Below are 17,664 nucleotides of genomic sequence, written 5' to 3' on the forward strand. Positions count from 1 at the left end.
CTCCAAGTTGTGGAGATTCCTCGCAAACGGGATATAGTGAAAGGAAGAGAAACACCGTGGTATTCAAGTGTATCTTTGGATCACTTGAGAGGGGTTGATTGCAACCCTCGTCCGTTGGGACGCCACAACATGGAGTAGGCAAGTGTTGAACTTGACCAAACCACGGGATAAACCACTGCGCCTCTCTGTGTTGATATCTTTGTGGTTATTGTGTTTTGCAAGAACTCCTCTCTAGCCACTTGGCTTTATTGCTCTAACACTTAATCAAGTTTGTGGCTTTAAGTTTTAAGTTTTTACAGGATCACCTATTCACCCCCCCTCTAGGTGCTCTCAATTGGTACCAGAGTCGTTCTCTTCAAGAAAGGGACTAATCGCCCGAAGAGATGGATCCTAAGGGAAAGGGGATGGTGGTCAACGATAATAAGAAGGAGTCCATCTTCAACGAGCTAAGGGACGACAAAGTCAATGACTCCGACTCAAGTCAAAAGAAGAAAGACGGAAAGAAGAAGAGGCGCATCAGGAAGGTTGTCTACTACGACAGTGACGAATCTTCCTCTTCTCAAAAGGACGACGAATACGAAGAGAAAAAGAAAACAGTTAACTCAAACTTTTCTTTTGATTACTCTCGTATTCCGCATAATTCCAATGCTCATCTGCTTTCTATTCCACTTGGTAAACCTCCTCACTTTGATGGAGAGGACTACGGATTTTGGAGTCACAAAATGCGTAGTCATTTGTTCTCTCTTCATCCAAGATATGGGAGATAGTAGAAAACGGAATGCAATTTGATAGTTCGGATAATTCTATGTTTATCAATGAACAAATCCATAAGAATGCACAAGCTACTATTGTTCTTTTAGCATCATTGTGCAGGGAAGAATACAATAAGGTGAGCGGCTTAGACAATGCCAAGCAGATCTGGGACACCCTCAAGATCTCACATGAGGGGAACGACGTCACCATGCTCACCAAGATGGAGTTGGTGGAAGGCGAACTAGGAAGGTCCGCGATGATCAGGGGGGAGGAGCCAACCCAAACGTACAACAGGCTCAAGACCCTCGTCAACAAAATAAGGAGCTATGGAAGCACACGATGGATGGACCACGACGTCGTCCGACTTATGCTAAGGTCCTTCACCGTCCTTGATCCTCATCTTGTTAACTCTATTCGTGAGAATCCTAGGTACATCAAGATGACGCCCGAGGAAATACTCGGAAAATTTGTAAGTGGGCGAATGATGATCAAGGAGGCGAGATATGTTGATGAGGCGTTGAATGGCCCAATTCACGAGCCTCAAACCGTTGCTCTCAAAGCAACAAGTAGCAGGGAGGCGCTACCTAGCAAGGTGGCGCAAGTTGAGGCGGCCGGGCTTAACGAGGAAGAAATGGCCCTCATCATCAAGCGTTTCAAGACGGCACTCAAAGGTCGCAAGGAGCATCCCAACAAGAGCAAGACGAAGGGAAAGCGCTCCTGCTTCAAGTGTGGTAAGGTTGGTCACTTCATTGCTAATTGTCCCGATAATGATAGTGACCAGGATCAAGAAAAGAAGAGGGAAAAGAAGAAGACCTACAAGAAGGCTAAGGGCGAGGCACACCTTGGCAAGGAGTGGGACTCGGATTGTTCATCGTCCGACTCCGACGACGAAGGACTCGTTGCCTCGGCCTTCAACAAATCGTCCCTCTTCCCCAACGAGCATCACACATGTCTCATGGCAAAGGAGAAGAAGGTAAGCACTCGAAATAATACTACGTATGCTTCTTCAAGTGATGATGAATCTAGTGATGATGAAATAGACTATGCATGTTTATTCAAAGGATTAGATAGAACTAAAATTGATAAGATCAATGAATTGATTGATGCTTTGAATGAGAAGAATAGACTTTTAGAAAAGCAAGAAGATCTTTTATATGAAGAGCATGATGAATTTGTAAGTGCGCAAAATTCTCTTGCTTTAGAAGTTAAAAGAAATGAAATGCTTTCATGTGAATTATCTACGTGCCATGAATCTATTTCTAGCTTAAGGAGTATCAATGACGACTTGAATGCTAAGTTAGAAATAGCTAATAAATCAACCTCTTGTGTAGAACATGTTATGATTTGCAATAGGTGTAAGGACTTTAATATTGATGCTTGTGTTGAGCACCTTACCTCTATTGCAAAACTAAATGGTGAAGTGGCTAGTCTTAATGCCCAACTTAAGACTAGCAAAAGTGAATTTGATAAACTAAAATTTGCAAGGGATGCCTACACTATTGGTAGACACCCCTCAATTAAGGATGGGCTTAGCTTTAAGAGAGAAGCCAAGAACTTAACAAGTCATAAGGCTCCCATTCCTGCCAAGGAGAAAGGGAAGGCTCATATGACTAACAATGCTCAAAAGAACCATGCTTTCATGTACCATGATAGGAGATATTCTAGAAATGTTCATCATGATAGGAGTTGTAATGCTTATGATTCAAATGTCATGTTTGCTTCAAGTTCGTCCTATGTGCATGGTAGAGATATGCCTAGGAAAAATGTCATTCATCATATACCTAGGAGAAATATTGCTCATGTTCCTAGGAAAATTAATGAACCTTCTACAATTTATCATGATTGCAATGCTTCATTTGCAATTTGTAGAAAGGATAAGAAGGTGATTGCTAGGAAATTAGGGGCAAAATGCAAGGGAGATAAAACTTGCATTTTGGGTCCCTAAGACCATTGTTACTAACCTTGTAGGACCCAACAAGAGTTGGGTACCTATGACCCAAGCCTAAACTGCCTTGCAGGTTTATGCATCCGGGGGCTCAAGCTGGATTATCGACAGCGGATGCACAAACCACATGACGGGGGAGAAGAAGATGTTCACCTCCTACGTCAAGAACAAGGATTCCCAAGATTCAATCATATTCAGTGACGGAACCAAGGCAAGGTTAAAGGACTAGGAAAAATAGCAATTTCATCCGAGCATTCCATTTCTAATGTGTTTTTAGTAGAATCGCTCGGATATAACTTGTTGTCTGTTAGTCAACTTTGTAATATGGGATATAATTGCTTATTCACAAATATAGATGTGTCTGTCTTTAGAAGGAGTGATGGTTTATTAGCTTTTAAGGGTGTACTAGACGACAAACTCTATTTAGTTGATTTTGCAAAAGAGGAGGCCGGTCTAGATGCATGCTTAATTGCTAAGACTAGCATGGGCTGGCTGTGGCATCGCCATCTAGCACATGTGGGGATGAAGAACCTTCACAAGCTTCTAAAGGGAGAACATGTGTTAGGTCTAACAAATGTAAATTTCGAAAAAGATAGACCTTGTGCAGCTTGTCAAGCAGGTAAACAGGTGGGAAGCTCTCATCATATCAAAAATGTGATGACCACGTCAAGACCTTTGGAGTTACTTCATATGGACCTCTTCGGACCCGTCGCCTACCTAAGCATAGGAGGAAGTAAGTATGGTCTTGTTATAGTTGATGATTTTTCCCGCTTCACTTGGGTATTCTTTTTGCAGGATAAATCTGAAACCCAAGGGACCCTCAAGCGCTTCCTAAGGAGAGCTCAAAATGAGTTTGAGCTCAAGGTGAAGAAGATAAGGAGCGACAGCGGGTCCGAGTTCAAGAACCTTCAAGTGGAGGAGTACCTTGAGGAGGAAGGAATCAAGCACGAATTCTTCGCTCCTTACACACCACAGCAAAACGGTGTGGTAGAGAGGAAGAACAGGACACTTATCGACATGGCAAGGACGATGCTTGGAGAGTTCAAAACGCCCGAGCGGTTTTGGTCGGAAGCCGTGAACACGGCTTGCCACGCCATAAACCGGGTCTACCTTCATCGCCTCCTCAAGAAGACGTCTTACGAGCTACTAACCGGTAACAAACCCAACATTTCTTATTTTCGAGTTTTTGGGAGTAAATGCTACATTCTGGTGAAGAAAGGTAGAAATTCAAAATTTGCTCCCAAAGCTGTAGAAGGGTTTTTGTTAGGTTATGACTCAAATACAAAGGCGTATAGAGTCTTCAACAAATCATCGGGTTTGGTTGAGGTCTCTAGCGACGTTGTATTTGATGAGACTAATGGCTCTCCAAGAGAGCAAGTTGATCCTAATGATGTAGATGAATATGATGTTCCAACGGACGCAATTCGCACCATGGCGATTGGAGATGTGCGACCACAGGAACACCAAGAGCAAGATCAACCTTCTTCCTCAACAATGGTGCAACCCCCAACTCAAGACGATGAACAGGTTCATCAAGAAGAGGCGTGTGATCAAGGGGGAGCATAAGATGATCATGTTATGGAGGAAGAAGCACCTCACGCCCCTCCGACTCAAGTTCGAGCGACGATTCAAAGGAATCATCCCGTCGATCAGATATTGGGTGATATAAGCAAGGGAGTAACTACTCGCTCTAGATTAGTTAATTTTTGTGAGCATTACTCTTTTATATCTTCTATTGAGCCTTTCAGGGTAGAAGAGGCCTTGCTAGATCCAGACTGGGTGTTGGCCATGCAGGAGGAGCTCAACAATTTCAAGAGAAATGAAGTTTGGACGCTGGTGCCACGTCCCAAGCAAAACGTTGTGGGAACCAAGTGGGTGTTCCGCAACAAACAAGACGAGCACGGGGTGGTGACAAGGAACAAGGCTCGACTTGTGGCAAAAGGTTATGCCCAAGTCGCAGGTTTGGACTTTGAGGAGACTTTGGCTCCTGTGGCTAGGCTAGAGTCGATTCGTATTTTGTTAGTCTATGCCGCTCACCATTCTTTCAGGTTGTTCCAAATGGACGTGAAGAGCGCTTTCCTCAATGGGCCAATCAAGGAGGATGTGTACGTGGAGCAACCCCTGGCTTCGAGGATGAACGGTACCCCGACCACGTGTGTAAGCTCTCTAAGGCGCTCTATGGACTTAAGCAAGCCCCAAGAGCATGGTATGAATGCCTTAGAGACTTCTTAATTGCTAATGCTTTCAAGGTTGGGAAAGTCGATCCAACTCTTTTCACTAAGACATGTGATGGTGACTTATTTGTGTGCCAAATTTATGTCAATGACATAATATTTGGTTCTACTAACCAAAAGTCTTGTGAAGAGTTTAGCAGGGTGATGACGCAGAAATTCGAGATGTCGATGATGGGCAAGTTGAACTTCCTTGAGTTCCAAGTGAAGCAACTCAAGGATGACACCTTCATCTTTCAAACGAAGTATACGCAAGACTTGCTCAGGCGGTTTGGGATGAAGGACGTCAAGCCCGCAAAGACTCCCATGGGAACTGACGGACAAGTCGACCTCAACAAAGGAGGTAGGTCCATTGATCAAAAAGCATATCGGTCTATGATAGGTTCCTTGCTTTACTTATGTGCTAGTAGACCAGATATTATGCTTAGTGTATGCATGTGTGCTAGATTTCAATCCGATCCAAGTGAGTGTCACTTAGTGGTCGTGAAGCGAATTCTTAGATATTTAGTCGCTACGCCTTGCTTCGGGATCTGGTATCCAAAGGGGTCTACCTTTGACTTGATTGGATATTCAGACTCCGACTATGCTGGATGTAAGGTTGATAGGAAGAGTACATCGGGGACATGCCAATTCTTAGGAAGGTCCCTGGTGTCATGGAGTTCTAAGAAACAAACTTCCGTTGCCCTATCCACCGCTGAGGCCGAGTACGTTGCCGCAGGACAATGTTGCACACAACTACTTTGGATGAGGCAAAACCTCCAGGACTTTGGCTATAATCTGAGCAAAGTCCCACTCCTATGTGACAATGAGAGTGCTATCCGCATGGCAGACAATCCTGTTCAACACAGCCGCACAAAGCACATAGACATCCGACATCACTTTTTGAGAGACCACCAGCAAAAGGGAGATATCGAAGTGTTTTATGTTAGCACCGAGAACCAGCTAGCCGATATCTTTACCAAGCCTTTAGATGAGAAGACCTTTTGCAGGCTGCGTAGTGAGCAATGTCTTAGATTCGCGTAACTTGGATTGATTTATAGCATACATGTGTTTTATGCATTTGATCATGTTCCTTTATGCATTTTGTTGTTTAAATTATGGTGATCAAGTTGTACAACGCAATCCCCGGATCTCAAGTCCATGTGTGAGTGATGCACACATTTAGGGGGAGATGTGCTACAACTTGATCCCTTGAGACTAACCACGCGCTTAAGTTTTCTTAAATTAGTCTCAAAGATATATTGAAAGGGAAAGGTGGACTTGGACCATGAAAGACTTCCACTACACTCCGATGAGAGAGTAACTTACTCCAAGTTCATCTCCATACTCTTATTGCCTTTTATTCTTATTTGAAGATTTTGGTGAGGCAATGGGGTTTAAGGGCCAAAAATGATCCCATTTTGGTGCTTAATGCCAAAGGGGGAGAAATTAAGGCCAAAGCAAGCAAATGGATCAGCTACCACTTGAGAATTTTGAAAATAGTAGAGTTAGAACTTTTGTGTTGTCAAAATACTCCAAGTGTCTTTTTTTATCAAAAGTTGGTCTCTTGCGGGGAGATTATTTGATTATGGGAAAAGGGGGATTTTTTGAATCTTTGATCAATTTCTCTTGGAATACCCTTCTCTATGCCTCAACACGTGAATTTGACTTAGAGATAGGAAATTGAGTTTAATTTGCAAAAACAAACCAAGTGGTGGCAAAGAATGATCCAAATATGCCAAATTTGAATAAAAAACAAATTCTTGTTCTCATTTGCATTGATGTTGCACTTCTATATGTTGCTTTTTGTTGTGTTGGCATAAATCACCAAAAAGGGGGGAGATTGAAAGGGAAATGTGCACTTGGGCTATTTCTAAGTATTTTGGTGATTAAGTGTCCAACACAAATGGTGATGTGTTAAACTATGCAAAATGGTGGACAAAGTGCAAATCAATACAAAGATATGATTATAGACTTAGTACATTGGTTTTTGTGTACTAACATATTTGTCTAAGTGCTAGAATCAGAGAAAAGACAAATAGAAAAGACTTGGCTCGAGCAGCCAAGACTCTGCTCAGTCTGGGTGCACCAGACTGTCCGGTGGTGTCCGGTGCGCCAGGCTGGCTCTGGTAAAAAGGCCGCTCTCGGGAATTGAACGACGGCGTACGGCTATAAATCACCGGACTGTCCGGTGGTGCACCGGACTGTCCGGTGAGCCAACGGTCGGCCGCGCAATCCGCGCATGACGCGTGGCCGGGCCAACGGTCTGAAGGGGGCACCGGACTGTCCGGTGTGCACCGGACAGTGTCCGGTGCGCCAACGGCTCCAAATCGCCAACGGTCGGCTGCGCCAGAACAGGAAAGAAATCTGCACCGGACAGTGTCCGGTGCACCAGTCGACAGAAGACAAGATTTGCCTTTCTGGATTGCTCCCAACGGCTCCTAGCTGCCTTGGGGCTATAAAAGGGGCCCCTAGGCGCATGAAGGAGAACACCAAGCATACTTTGAGCATTCTTGATCATTCACACTTCGTCTTTGCACCCTCGTTCGACATTCTTAGTGATTTGAGCTCTGTTCTAGTGAGAACTTTGTGATATTCATTTGAGCTCAAGTATTGGCCGTGTGTGTGTGCGTATTGCTGTGGACTTGTGTGTGTTGCTCATCTCGTCCTTACTTCCGTGTTCATTTGTGATCATCTTTTGTAAGGGCGAGAGACTCCAAGTTGTGGAGATTCCTCACAAACGGGATATAGTGAAAGGAAGAGAAACACTGTGGTATTCAAGTGGATCTTTGGATCACTTGAGAGGGGTTGATTGCAACCCTCGTCCGTTGGGACGTCACAACGAGGAGTAGACAAGTGTTGAACTTGACCGAACCACGGGATAAACCACTGTGCCTCTCTGTGTTGATATCTTTGTGGTTATTGTGTTTTGCAAGAACTCCTCTCTAGCCACTTGGCTTTATTGCTCTAACACTTAATCAAGTTTGTGGCTTTAAGTTTTAAGTTTTTACAGGATCACCTATTCACCTCCTCTAGGTGCTCTCAACTCTCTCCTTTCATTTTTTTTACCTAGAATAAATCCAAGTAATCTCCCTTTCGGATCAATTCCTGGTGTAAAACAAACTAATGATTAGGAATGGGTGACCACTCGGTCCTGGCCTAGCTTGTTTACTAGCCTGACTCGTATCTGGATTCGTCGAACGGGCTCTAAGGGAGACGAGGCCATGATCTGAAAATAGAGGGAAATAAATTAAATTAGAAGAAGTGTTACAAGTTTTTTTTTTTTTTTGCATCACTCAGTCCTAACCTCGCTTGTTTACTAGCCTGACTCAGATCTCAAATTGCCGAACGGGGTCTAAGGGAGGCGAAGCCATGATCTGAAAATAGAGGGGAATAAATTAAATTAGGAGAATTGTTAGCAGTATTTTTTTGCATCATTTATATGAAAATTAGCTAAAAAACTAACAGCACCTACGACATCGCCCCTGCTAAGGGAGCCGGTTGGACGACTTGGACCCACCCTCGAAGCCACTCTACCCGTCCAATGATGATACGTGGAAGCTGGAGCGGCAACTCTCACTCTCTCAGTCAAAAAGCCTGTTCCGTATAGAATACAGTCAGGACCCTCGCAAGTACTGACCAGCCAGTCCGGGTCTTTCGCCGCGGCCAACTCCTCGTGACGTCGCCCCGGACGGCCCCGATCCACCAGGTCCCATGTTGGACGGCGGATCTCGTCCCCCTGCGCTCTCCGCACACCCACCGTTTTCCTTTTCCGCCCCAGGCACCCTGCACGATCGCGCCTTGCCTTCCATTTTCCTGCCATCGTCGGAAGTCGGAACGGCGGCCGCCCAGAAAACCCCAACTCCCGCGGCGCAAAACCCTAGTAGAGGTTGCGCGGGACACTGCTGTGGTTCCGGTGATGGAGGGGGAAGGCGACGCCAGTGGTAGCGATGAGGTGGTGCAGCTGGAGGACGCGGTGGAGCTGCTGGTGGAGCACCTCGTGGTGCCGGTGCTGCCGCGCGGCCAGGTAGACCGGGAGGAGGCCCTGTCGCCTGAGGCTCAGGAGGCTGTGGCGCGTCAGGTGAGGAAGCTCGTGCTTGACACATTGCCCTTTTTTCGCGAGTTGTGATGATTGTGAGTGACGCGGTTGCGATGGGGTTTTCTGGAGGGTCGATCCGGGTTTTGGAACGGAGCATGTCGCTTGCGCCTCCTCCCCGTGCGATTCGTTCCTGGGGCGGATTTGGGTCGCCCGGCTTGCTACTAGCTTGCGAGCATTCGGAACTCGCGGCTTCTACAGGCTGATCCATCACATTATTCCGCTTAGTGTTGATCACGCACTTCTTCTTTTTTTCAACCGTCGAGCTACGGCTTTCCTCGCGGCGCCATCACGGAGCTCGCGGCTTATTTGTTTTGTGCTTGGGGGCTTTCGGAATTCGCTTTTGTTCTTCCAGTAACCTCGTCGTCGACGTCGACTTACCTCACTACGCCGTCATGGATATGGTTTGTTGTTGCGCAGGTCCACGCGACGGTTCTCCTGTACAACTACTACCACCGGAAGCAGTTCCCGCAGCTCGAGTTTGCCAACCCCGAACGGTTCTCCATGTCTGCCTCCCTCAGCGTCACCAACAAAAATCTGCTCATGTACCTGAACCAGGCGCAGAACCGCCTCGGCAACGGAGTGGGGGCCGGGCTCTCGGTCACTGACAAGGCAATCGTCGACGCCTGCGACATCGCTGAGGCGCTCGACCCCACGAAGGACTCCCCCGAGATGACCACGTGGCCGATCTCCAAGGTCGCTGTTCTGCTTCTCAATCGGACAAAGAAAGAGTGCGTGCTCGAGCATGGCTCCGAAACCAAGGGCGTCTGGTCGATGTTTGAGAAAGAGATCACGACGGCATTGGGTGGTTCGCTCAGCAGTGACATGCCAGTGCAGGGGTCGAGTAATAAATCCGTGGGACTTCCTTCGGAACCGTACGTGCTTCAGCAGATTGCATATTCAGAGGTGGAACTCAAAACAGGTTGGTGCTATACACTTGTACGTTATTCCTTTTTTTATAACTACTAGAGCAGTTAGATGTAGCCTTGTGGCTAGTGGCTACACGTCCATGACTTAATTTGTAGTAGGATTTTAGTTTTTTTTTTGACTGTCAAGAGGGGAGAACATCCCCACCACCTGAATTGAATTTTACTTCACCCACAAGCACAGGGGGCACAAATATAGTCACTTTGTGGAGTTAGGCTAGCTGGTGTGTTTTGGGTCCTCTCATTTAATTTGATTATGTACAAGTTGTTTGTTACTGAAACCTGACTTATTAATATGGTCCTGCGTCCACTGACATATAACATATTAGGGGCGCGATTGGTTGCATGTACGAGGCTCAACCAGCCTCGCCAGATGCGACATACACGTGATTGCTCCGTGCAAAAGCCATCCCTTGGCATGGCTCGCCCCGCGTGATTTGTTTTTTGGCGTTTTGATGGCCGCACGCACGGGCGAACGCGCGGGAGTGTTTCCTTGAAGACTGGCTGTATTTTTCGTGCATTTGTTTGTACATGCATCAAACCAAACAGCAACTTTGCTGGGCCAGGTTGCCCCGCATGAAAAAAAATGTTTACACGCAAGCAACCAAACATAACCCTCCTGCATTCATGGAGCATGGCTGGTGAGGCCTGGATGCCTAGAGGGAGCCAAGCTTGGCCGGGAAGCGAACCCAATCGCGTCCTAGAGTGATTATGTACATGAGCTGATGGCAATCAACGTTCTTCTCAAAATTACACATGTTTGTGTGCTCGATACACAAGTTGCTTCGTAAGCGAAATTGTGCGCTTGATTTTATTGATTCTGCAAATTTTATGCTTGTGCACCTATCTTTTGTATGTCTTAATAGGTATGTCTCACACACTTTTGTTTTAATAGGTATGAAGCATACAAATTTGCGCTTTATCGAAGAACATCGGGTGTACTCACTGAGTAAGAAGGGGACAGCTACCATGTTGTTCCTTCTGCACTATGATCAGACTGTCGATAGCAAGCTTAAGGAAATGCCTTTAGATGCCCTGATCGAAAGGTTTGCTTTTCCACTATGCCTACTCTGTACCATTGCACGTTGCAGACCTAGTCAAATAAGTACAGTATATACTGCATATCTTAGATTGATGTCAGCAATGGGTACTTTGCTAAAGCTCTTTCCACCCGTTTCAAGATACTTTGTTTCAGGAGTATATGATGTAATGCTTGCTGTTTGTCCCTCCTAATTCCTAAATGAATTGCTTTGTTTAGTGTTAATACACAATTTTTCAATTGTAGTAACTTATAAAAGTTGTCCCTATTGTATTTCTTCCTTTCCTCTGACAGGATGAGTGGTCCTATATTTCAAAGTGGTCCGTACCCAACAACGACATCTGTAGTTGAATACTATCATTTACTGCCATATAAGGAGGTCTTGTTAAACGTCCTGAACAGGTATACATAAAGATTTATCTCAGCTGATTATGCACGAAACCATCGATATCAAAAATGTGTCTGCTTACAACTTTTTTTAGGTTAATGACTAAAGATCACTCTTGACATGTTGCAGGGACTGGCCTTTGTGTTCTTCACTGAGCGTGCCAAAGGAGCAGGTATTTCAAAATGGGAAATCTTCATTTCCCTCTGAAATAGAAGAAAGTTTGAAGGAACAAGAAGCTAATAGTAATAGCAAGACTAAAATGAAAAAAATGCCAACAGACGTTTCTACTCCAAAGAAAAATAAGCAGGTAGTAAAAGCAGTTCGTGACAGTGGCACCAACGAAAGCAGCACCAGCAAAAACAAAAAAGGCAGCAACACGAACTGCAAAAGAACATCTGAAGCCTGCAAGACTAAAGTTGCTACCTACGCAGAGCATGGGGATGGTCAGAGCCCTACAAAAGACTTACAAGCCAGTAAGTCTGTCAATATTATAGTACTTCACTGCTTCGATTTTGCTGATACATTGTTGTTTCTCAAATCTCAACATCAGTATGATAAAATCATTTAATTTCAGGTGCCCAAATGGACAAGAGCAGAACAGAGAAGAACACTAAAAGTAGAAATGTGCCCCAAAATATCTTTCTGGTAAAGAACTCTGTATGAACTTGAGAAAAAAAAGATACATTGAAATCAGGCGTGATGTTTCTAGTTCAACAATAATTAATATATGCATGTTTATGTGTTAAACTTCAACTTAAAGAATTAAATATCTTTCAGACACCAGATGTTGGTCCTGTAAATAATGACCATGCCTTGAAAAGCCAAAAGGAGAAAGTCACTGATAAGTCTGGTAAGGACAATCCTATCCAAGAAAAAAGAAATTTCTTTTTCCTATTATTGGTTACTTCCAGATCGATGCTCCCAAATCTTAATCTGCATACTTCAAATTGCATTTCAGGTGGCATCACAGGTAACATGAATGTTCAGAAGTATGCGACTCTGCAATTACTTTGGAAGATGCGAGATGATACAGTATGTTACATATTGCAATTCATTTCTGAAGTTACAGTGATGCTTGTCGATCATAATTCTTTTCCTTGATAACCTAATGTGTACTCATCTCAGTCTATCTTCGTTTCAGCTCCATGAGCATTTTATGCTTGGAGATCGATGTGCTGAGTACGAAATGGACATTCAAACAATCTTGACAGGTATTTTACCTTTTCACAACTAATCAAGATGAAATGTACAATAACAGTGTGAAATCAAATGATCTTGTGGCAAACAAACTGTCTTTCCATTCCACAACGTAACTAAACATAGCACGAAGGCCTTGTAATCTTAGGCTGCGATTTGTATATGTGAACCTTAGCCCCAACTCCCAAATGATGGAGTTGGGCGTCACCACCCCATCCAAACAAGGCTGCAGAATACAAGTGCATGAACATTATTTATCCTCCCAAGGACAACTAGCAAGATAACTTAAATTCCCGTAGAATAACTGTAGACCTATATATATCATCATATCTTTTCAACTGTGTGATTGTTGCTAATCAACCTCAATATTTTACCTTCAAGTTATATCAAACCAGTGTGTACCGTTTTCAAATCATTTGCAGAAACAGAGATGACACCTAAAGTAATGTCAATCCTAAAGAAATATGAGAATAGTTGGAAGGCGATGAAAGTTGCCAATCCAATTAGCTCTGGAGAAGGATGCCAAACCATGAACATAAAGAGGAAGAAACTGAAAGAAGCCATACTTCTACGCAACAGATGCCAGGCAAGAAGCATCATATGGTGTAAATTATTATCATGGCTGCCTCTACAATCCTCTGTCTGACAGTAGTCATTGCAGGAACTGGATGATATATGCCGTGAGAGCAACTGGATTCTTCCAAGATACAGAGTACTTCCTTCAGTTACCGGTGGTATGTGGATGATAATCACCGATTTTTCAAGTTCCTGCATGTCGCAGCATGGAGTCCTTGGACCATACATAGCAGGCGACAGTTATCATATGGTGTTCGATCTTTTACAGTTTGTACTCCTATATTGGCAGATATGTACCAGGCCAGTGTCCACCTTATGGGCCCAGACTTCAACTTGAGTGTAGATGGTGATGTGAGGGTTACCCCTCACGAGGCACGAGACTCAGCAGCGTCCAACATGCTGTCTCAGCTTCAGCAGAAGGCAAGGGAAGGCTAGGAGAGCGGCATGTCTCCACAGAACCCTTAATGCTGCATCCTTGTGGGTATCGACTTGCATGCGACAGGAAAGAACAGCCATCACAGCTCAGAAATGAACATGCTGGTTGTCAAAACAAAATTCTATCTATCTATTTGAACTTAAGAATTCTGCAGGTGTGGTTCTGCGTTTTCTTGTTGGGCAATCTGGATTTTCACTTGCTATCTTGACTTGACCATGTTCTTTTTGTTTGGCTACATTCTTTTTCGTTCGCGCATGGTAGCCTGCTGTGCTAAGAACCGCGGCCCGGAGAGGTTCATTGGTCTTTAAGCTGTTGGCTGCAGGCTATATACTTGTCACCCACCCACCCTGCCGTTGCTGGGAGTCCAAACTCATAGGGATGAAAGCGGTAATCCGAACTGTTAGAACAAATTTAATATTTTAAAATAGATATGCATAAAATTTAATGTTGATCTTTTCTTATGTTATCAAGCGCATTAGTACACATATGAATAAAATATTACACAAATTGTTTTATGTATTATTTGCTCCCTATAACACGAAACGTTGAAAAAATTACCGAATTTATTTCTGAATCCATACCGAAGTTTAATCTATTATTTGAGAAAATATAGGATGAATTTGAGGTTTACCTTTTATAAATCTTTACAAGCTGGATGTTAAAAACAAGAATAAAAATTTGTATTGTAGATTATATATCCTATTTATTCGCAATCAAAGAAAAACGACTAAAAACTGATTACCGAATAAATATCGTTTCCGACCGTTTTCATCCCTACAAACTCAGAAGTTGCGAAAGGACCGTAACATGTCATCTGATCGTTAGAGAGAACCTCTCGATCGAGTATGAAGTATCTCAAATGAAAGCATGCTACACAGGCGTGGATGCAGCTGAATATGGAGGTTCCAGAGCAGTCCATGTGCTACCGATGTAGCGCAGGCGCAATACACGCTGGAAGGTAAGGGAACCGTTTTCCTCTCCAGAAGGGGAAATAAAAACGAGAGGTAAGGGAACCGTTTAGGGACAAAGCCGAGAATATCATTAGGGTCAGTTTCGTTATATGGCATAAATTTTCTTAAATTCTATAAGTATTTTACAAAAAAAAATTACAATTCCATCATAGTTGACATGCTCTGACAAACATCTCTAGATTCACCTCTGCAAAGGTTCAAATGAAGACGGCGTTCTCATGTGGATGGATGACCCGACCTTTGTGAGTTCTGTTTTGTATATATTCAGGATTCGGTTGCTTGCCATTGTAGCGTTATAGAGGCTACAAGTTTAATGGAATCTGCTGTTCTTGACCATCCAAAAGGGGAAAAAAGGAAAATCCGATGGCCAAAGTCGTTTAGAGTTTAGACTGCTACCGATTCTGGGTGTCCTGTCGATATGCGCAAGGAGATATTTCTGTTTACCTAGTCGCCAAAATTAAAGCATCACCTGAATTGGATAAAAAAAAAAGAAATAACTAATAATGTAACAATAATGCCAACAATAACATGCACAGAGTATAGCCAGCGAGAACCAACTGTTCTTTAGGAAACTAGGCAGTACACAATCAAAACATTAAGGGGGTGTTTGAGAACAAAGTTTTTCTGCAGTTTTGGAAGAATACTGCAGTATTCTCAAATACTGCAGTATTATATACATAATGGTGTTTGGCAAGCTGTGTAAAATCTCTGTTTTCAAAATTGAAGTATTGCAAATACTATAGTTGTTTTAAGGCATTCTAAACTTAGCTCTTGACCTCAGTTTTCAAAACTGCGGTATTATAAACTACGGTATTGTCATAACTAAAGTATAGTATAGTATTTCAAAAACTGTGGTTTTCAAAAACTTTGTTCCCAAACAGGGCCTAAACGGTGAACCCACTGCCCTATCATGGTATGAATGGCAGAAGGGGGGTACACCTATTTGTAACCTGTATGAAGCGTTGGAGGGGCTATTGGTATGAATGGCAGAAGGGGGCACACCTATTTGAAGTTCGGTGGACAGAACAACAACAGGGCAATACAAGTTCCAACCTCCAAAGCACATGCCATTGCAATGAAGGAAATGGGGCCAAAGTGATCTGGAATATGAGTAAACAGCAACCCAACCTCAAAAAATCTAAACATTGCCACAAGCAAGTTCTTTCACCAACTGTAAAACCAAATTAGAAAGACTGAAAGACAGGCACACGATTCAAGTTGAAAGTATGTTACCTTAACTTCCTCTCGTTAGTGCATTACATAATATGCTAAACATAACGCCTATGCAATCCTGTTAAATAAGACCAGTCTGCTGGATATTGTAGACTACACATTTTGAAACTTCAATAAGCTTATGTTAATTGCATTGCCTTGGGTCTCGATTGACAATAACATCCGATAAGAGTTAGATCACAGATAGACCAGCACCAAGGGCATCAAAAGATTTTCAGTTTCGGAACTATGAGTTACTACACATGTACCTAGTACCTTGCAGGCACATCAAGAACTCTGAGAGAACATAGAAAATCGTTTAGGCACATGCTTACATTAGACCAGTCTTCGTATTCTACTATTGTTCTGCATTTTCTTCTGAAGATGGAAATGAAAAGACCAATCAACTATTCATCAGAGTACAAAACTTAAAACCATGAAACATTGAACTGCGGTAATTGCAACGGGATTCCACATTACAGCATCCATTACACTCCACATTCAAAAGAACAAAAGTTAACCAATGGCAGGTTTTTCCCATCAAACTATTATTCTTCATCAAATCCGTAACATAAAAGGGTATGGCAGAGGCGCACAAGCTTGACCGAGCCAGGGGAATGAAGGAAGGCTCACAGCGTCGAAAGCCGCACCTTGCCATTCGTCGCGGCAGGCCATTACGGGATGTCCCACGGCTTAGGCTCGGGGACAGCGACGACCATGCCATGCAGCTCCGGCGTGAGGACGACCTGGCAGCCCAGGCGCGCGTGCTTGTTGAGCTCGCGGTTCCTGGACGCGCGCGTGAGCACGTACCGCTCCTCGTAGGACGGTGGCGGCAGCTTGTCGAGCCACTCCTGCGCGATGTGGACCTCGCACTCGGCGGAGCACGCGTCGATATCCTCGAGGCGGTGGGAGGCCGGCTCGATGAGCTCCGCGTTGGCGAGCGCGCGGAGGAGTGTCTGCCCGGAGAGGCCGACGACCTCGCGGCGCGCCCCCTCGAGATCGATGGCGAGGACGCGCACGATGCGATCGGCGACCTTGGCGGACGCCGGGGCGGCCGAGGCGGACGCCGGGGCGGCCGAGGCGGCGGCCGGGGAAACTGCGCAGAAAGAGCGAGCGAGCGAGGGGTAGAGGTGGAGCGGGAGGCGGCGCAGGACGCGCGCCGCGATCGCCATGGCTGATGCTCGGGTAGGGTTCCCCGGTGGGAGATCTGGGGAGACCAGAAGACCGGAGGCCGATGAGGACCTGGGGACTGGGAGACAGTGGAGGCTAGGCCAGAGCCCAGAGCCCAGAGCCCCAGAGTCGCTGAGGGACTGAGGGGTGCTGGGTCGCTGATAAGTTGGCCTTCAGGGCTTTGACATGAAACACTTCGGGCCCAACTGTGCCTGTGCATGCAAAACGAAAACCTATGATTTGACTTGACTCCAATCAATTAATGACAGCTGGGGCATCTCTAAAAACAGACGCATGGAGTTGCTTAACAATAAGAGGATTAGAGGAAGTAAAAAAAATTATATGTTCTCTAATAGTTTTCTATTTTAGTTGCCAAATATTTTGTTGGATCCATGTATATTTATGGAGTGAAGAAGGGGTTGCTACATTTAGCAACAATATAGGATTAGGTAGGGACTTTATAAATTTAACCATTTATTTTACATAATGGTTGGAGGAAAAAAAAATTAAATTTGTATTTAGGGACTTATTTAGAGAACTACTGTGAATCCCTTCGGTTAAAAGTCAGTGGGTTTCACTCGTCCTCCGCGCTTCACAAGTTTTTTTACTGGCGGCACCGACGCGTCGCGGCAGGAAAACAGCACCAGCCTTCTGTATCCACGGACCCAAAATTTTATCAAATCGAGTTGAGCCAAGTCTGCTCCCTCCGTCGTTGTAACACCATAAGATTCTAACTTCGAGAATT

At 44.5% G+C, this 17,664-nt stretch overlaps 2 protein-coding genes across 2 annotated transcripts; one reads left to right on the plus strand and one right to left on the minus strand.

The window, feature by feature from the left end:
* The first annotated feature begins 8,575 nt into the window (after nucleotides 1–8,575).
* LOC103633013 (Aleurone layer morphogenesis protein) lies at nucleotides 8,576–13,791 on the plus strand. The gene is made up of 12 exons (XM_008654706.3): nucleotides 8,576–8,989; nucleotides 9,425–9,926; nucleotides 10,826–10,976; nucleotides 11,264–11,371; nucleotides 11,487–11,830; nucleotides 11,932–12,002; nucleotides 12,135–12,207; nucleotides 12,316–12,389; nucleotides 12,499–12,568; nucleotides 12,977–13,140; nucleotides 13,216–13,288; nucleotides 13,420–13,791. The coding sequence occupies exons 1-12, from the start codon at nucleotides 8,828–8,830 to the stop codon at nucleotides 13,563–13,565; spliced, it is 1,938 nt and encodes a 645-aa protein (XP_008652928.1). The 5' UTR covers nucleotides 8,576–8,827; the 3' UTR covers nucleotides 13,566–13,791.
* A 2,378-nt stretch (nucleotides 13,792–16,169) lies between these two features.
* Nucleotides 16,170–17,048, minus strand: LOC100284586 (uncharacterized). Its single transcript, NM_001157481.2, has one exon. The coding sequence runs from the start codon at nucleotides 16,919–16,921 to the stop codon at nucleotides 16,424–16,426; it is 498 nt and encodes a 165-aa protein (NP_001150953.1). The 5' UTR covers nucleotides 16,922–17,048; the 3' UTR covers nucleotides 16,170–16,423.
* Nucleotides 17,049–17,664: the final 616 nt, after the last annotated feature.

Source organism: Zea mays, chromosome 7 (assembly GCF_902167145.1).
Source record: "Zea mays cultivar B73 chromosome 7, Zm-B73-REFERENCE-NAM-5.0, whole genome shotgun sequence".
Taxonomy (NCBI): Eukaryota; Viridiplantae; Streptophyta; class Magnoliopsida; order Poales; family Poaceae; genus Zea; species Zea mays.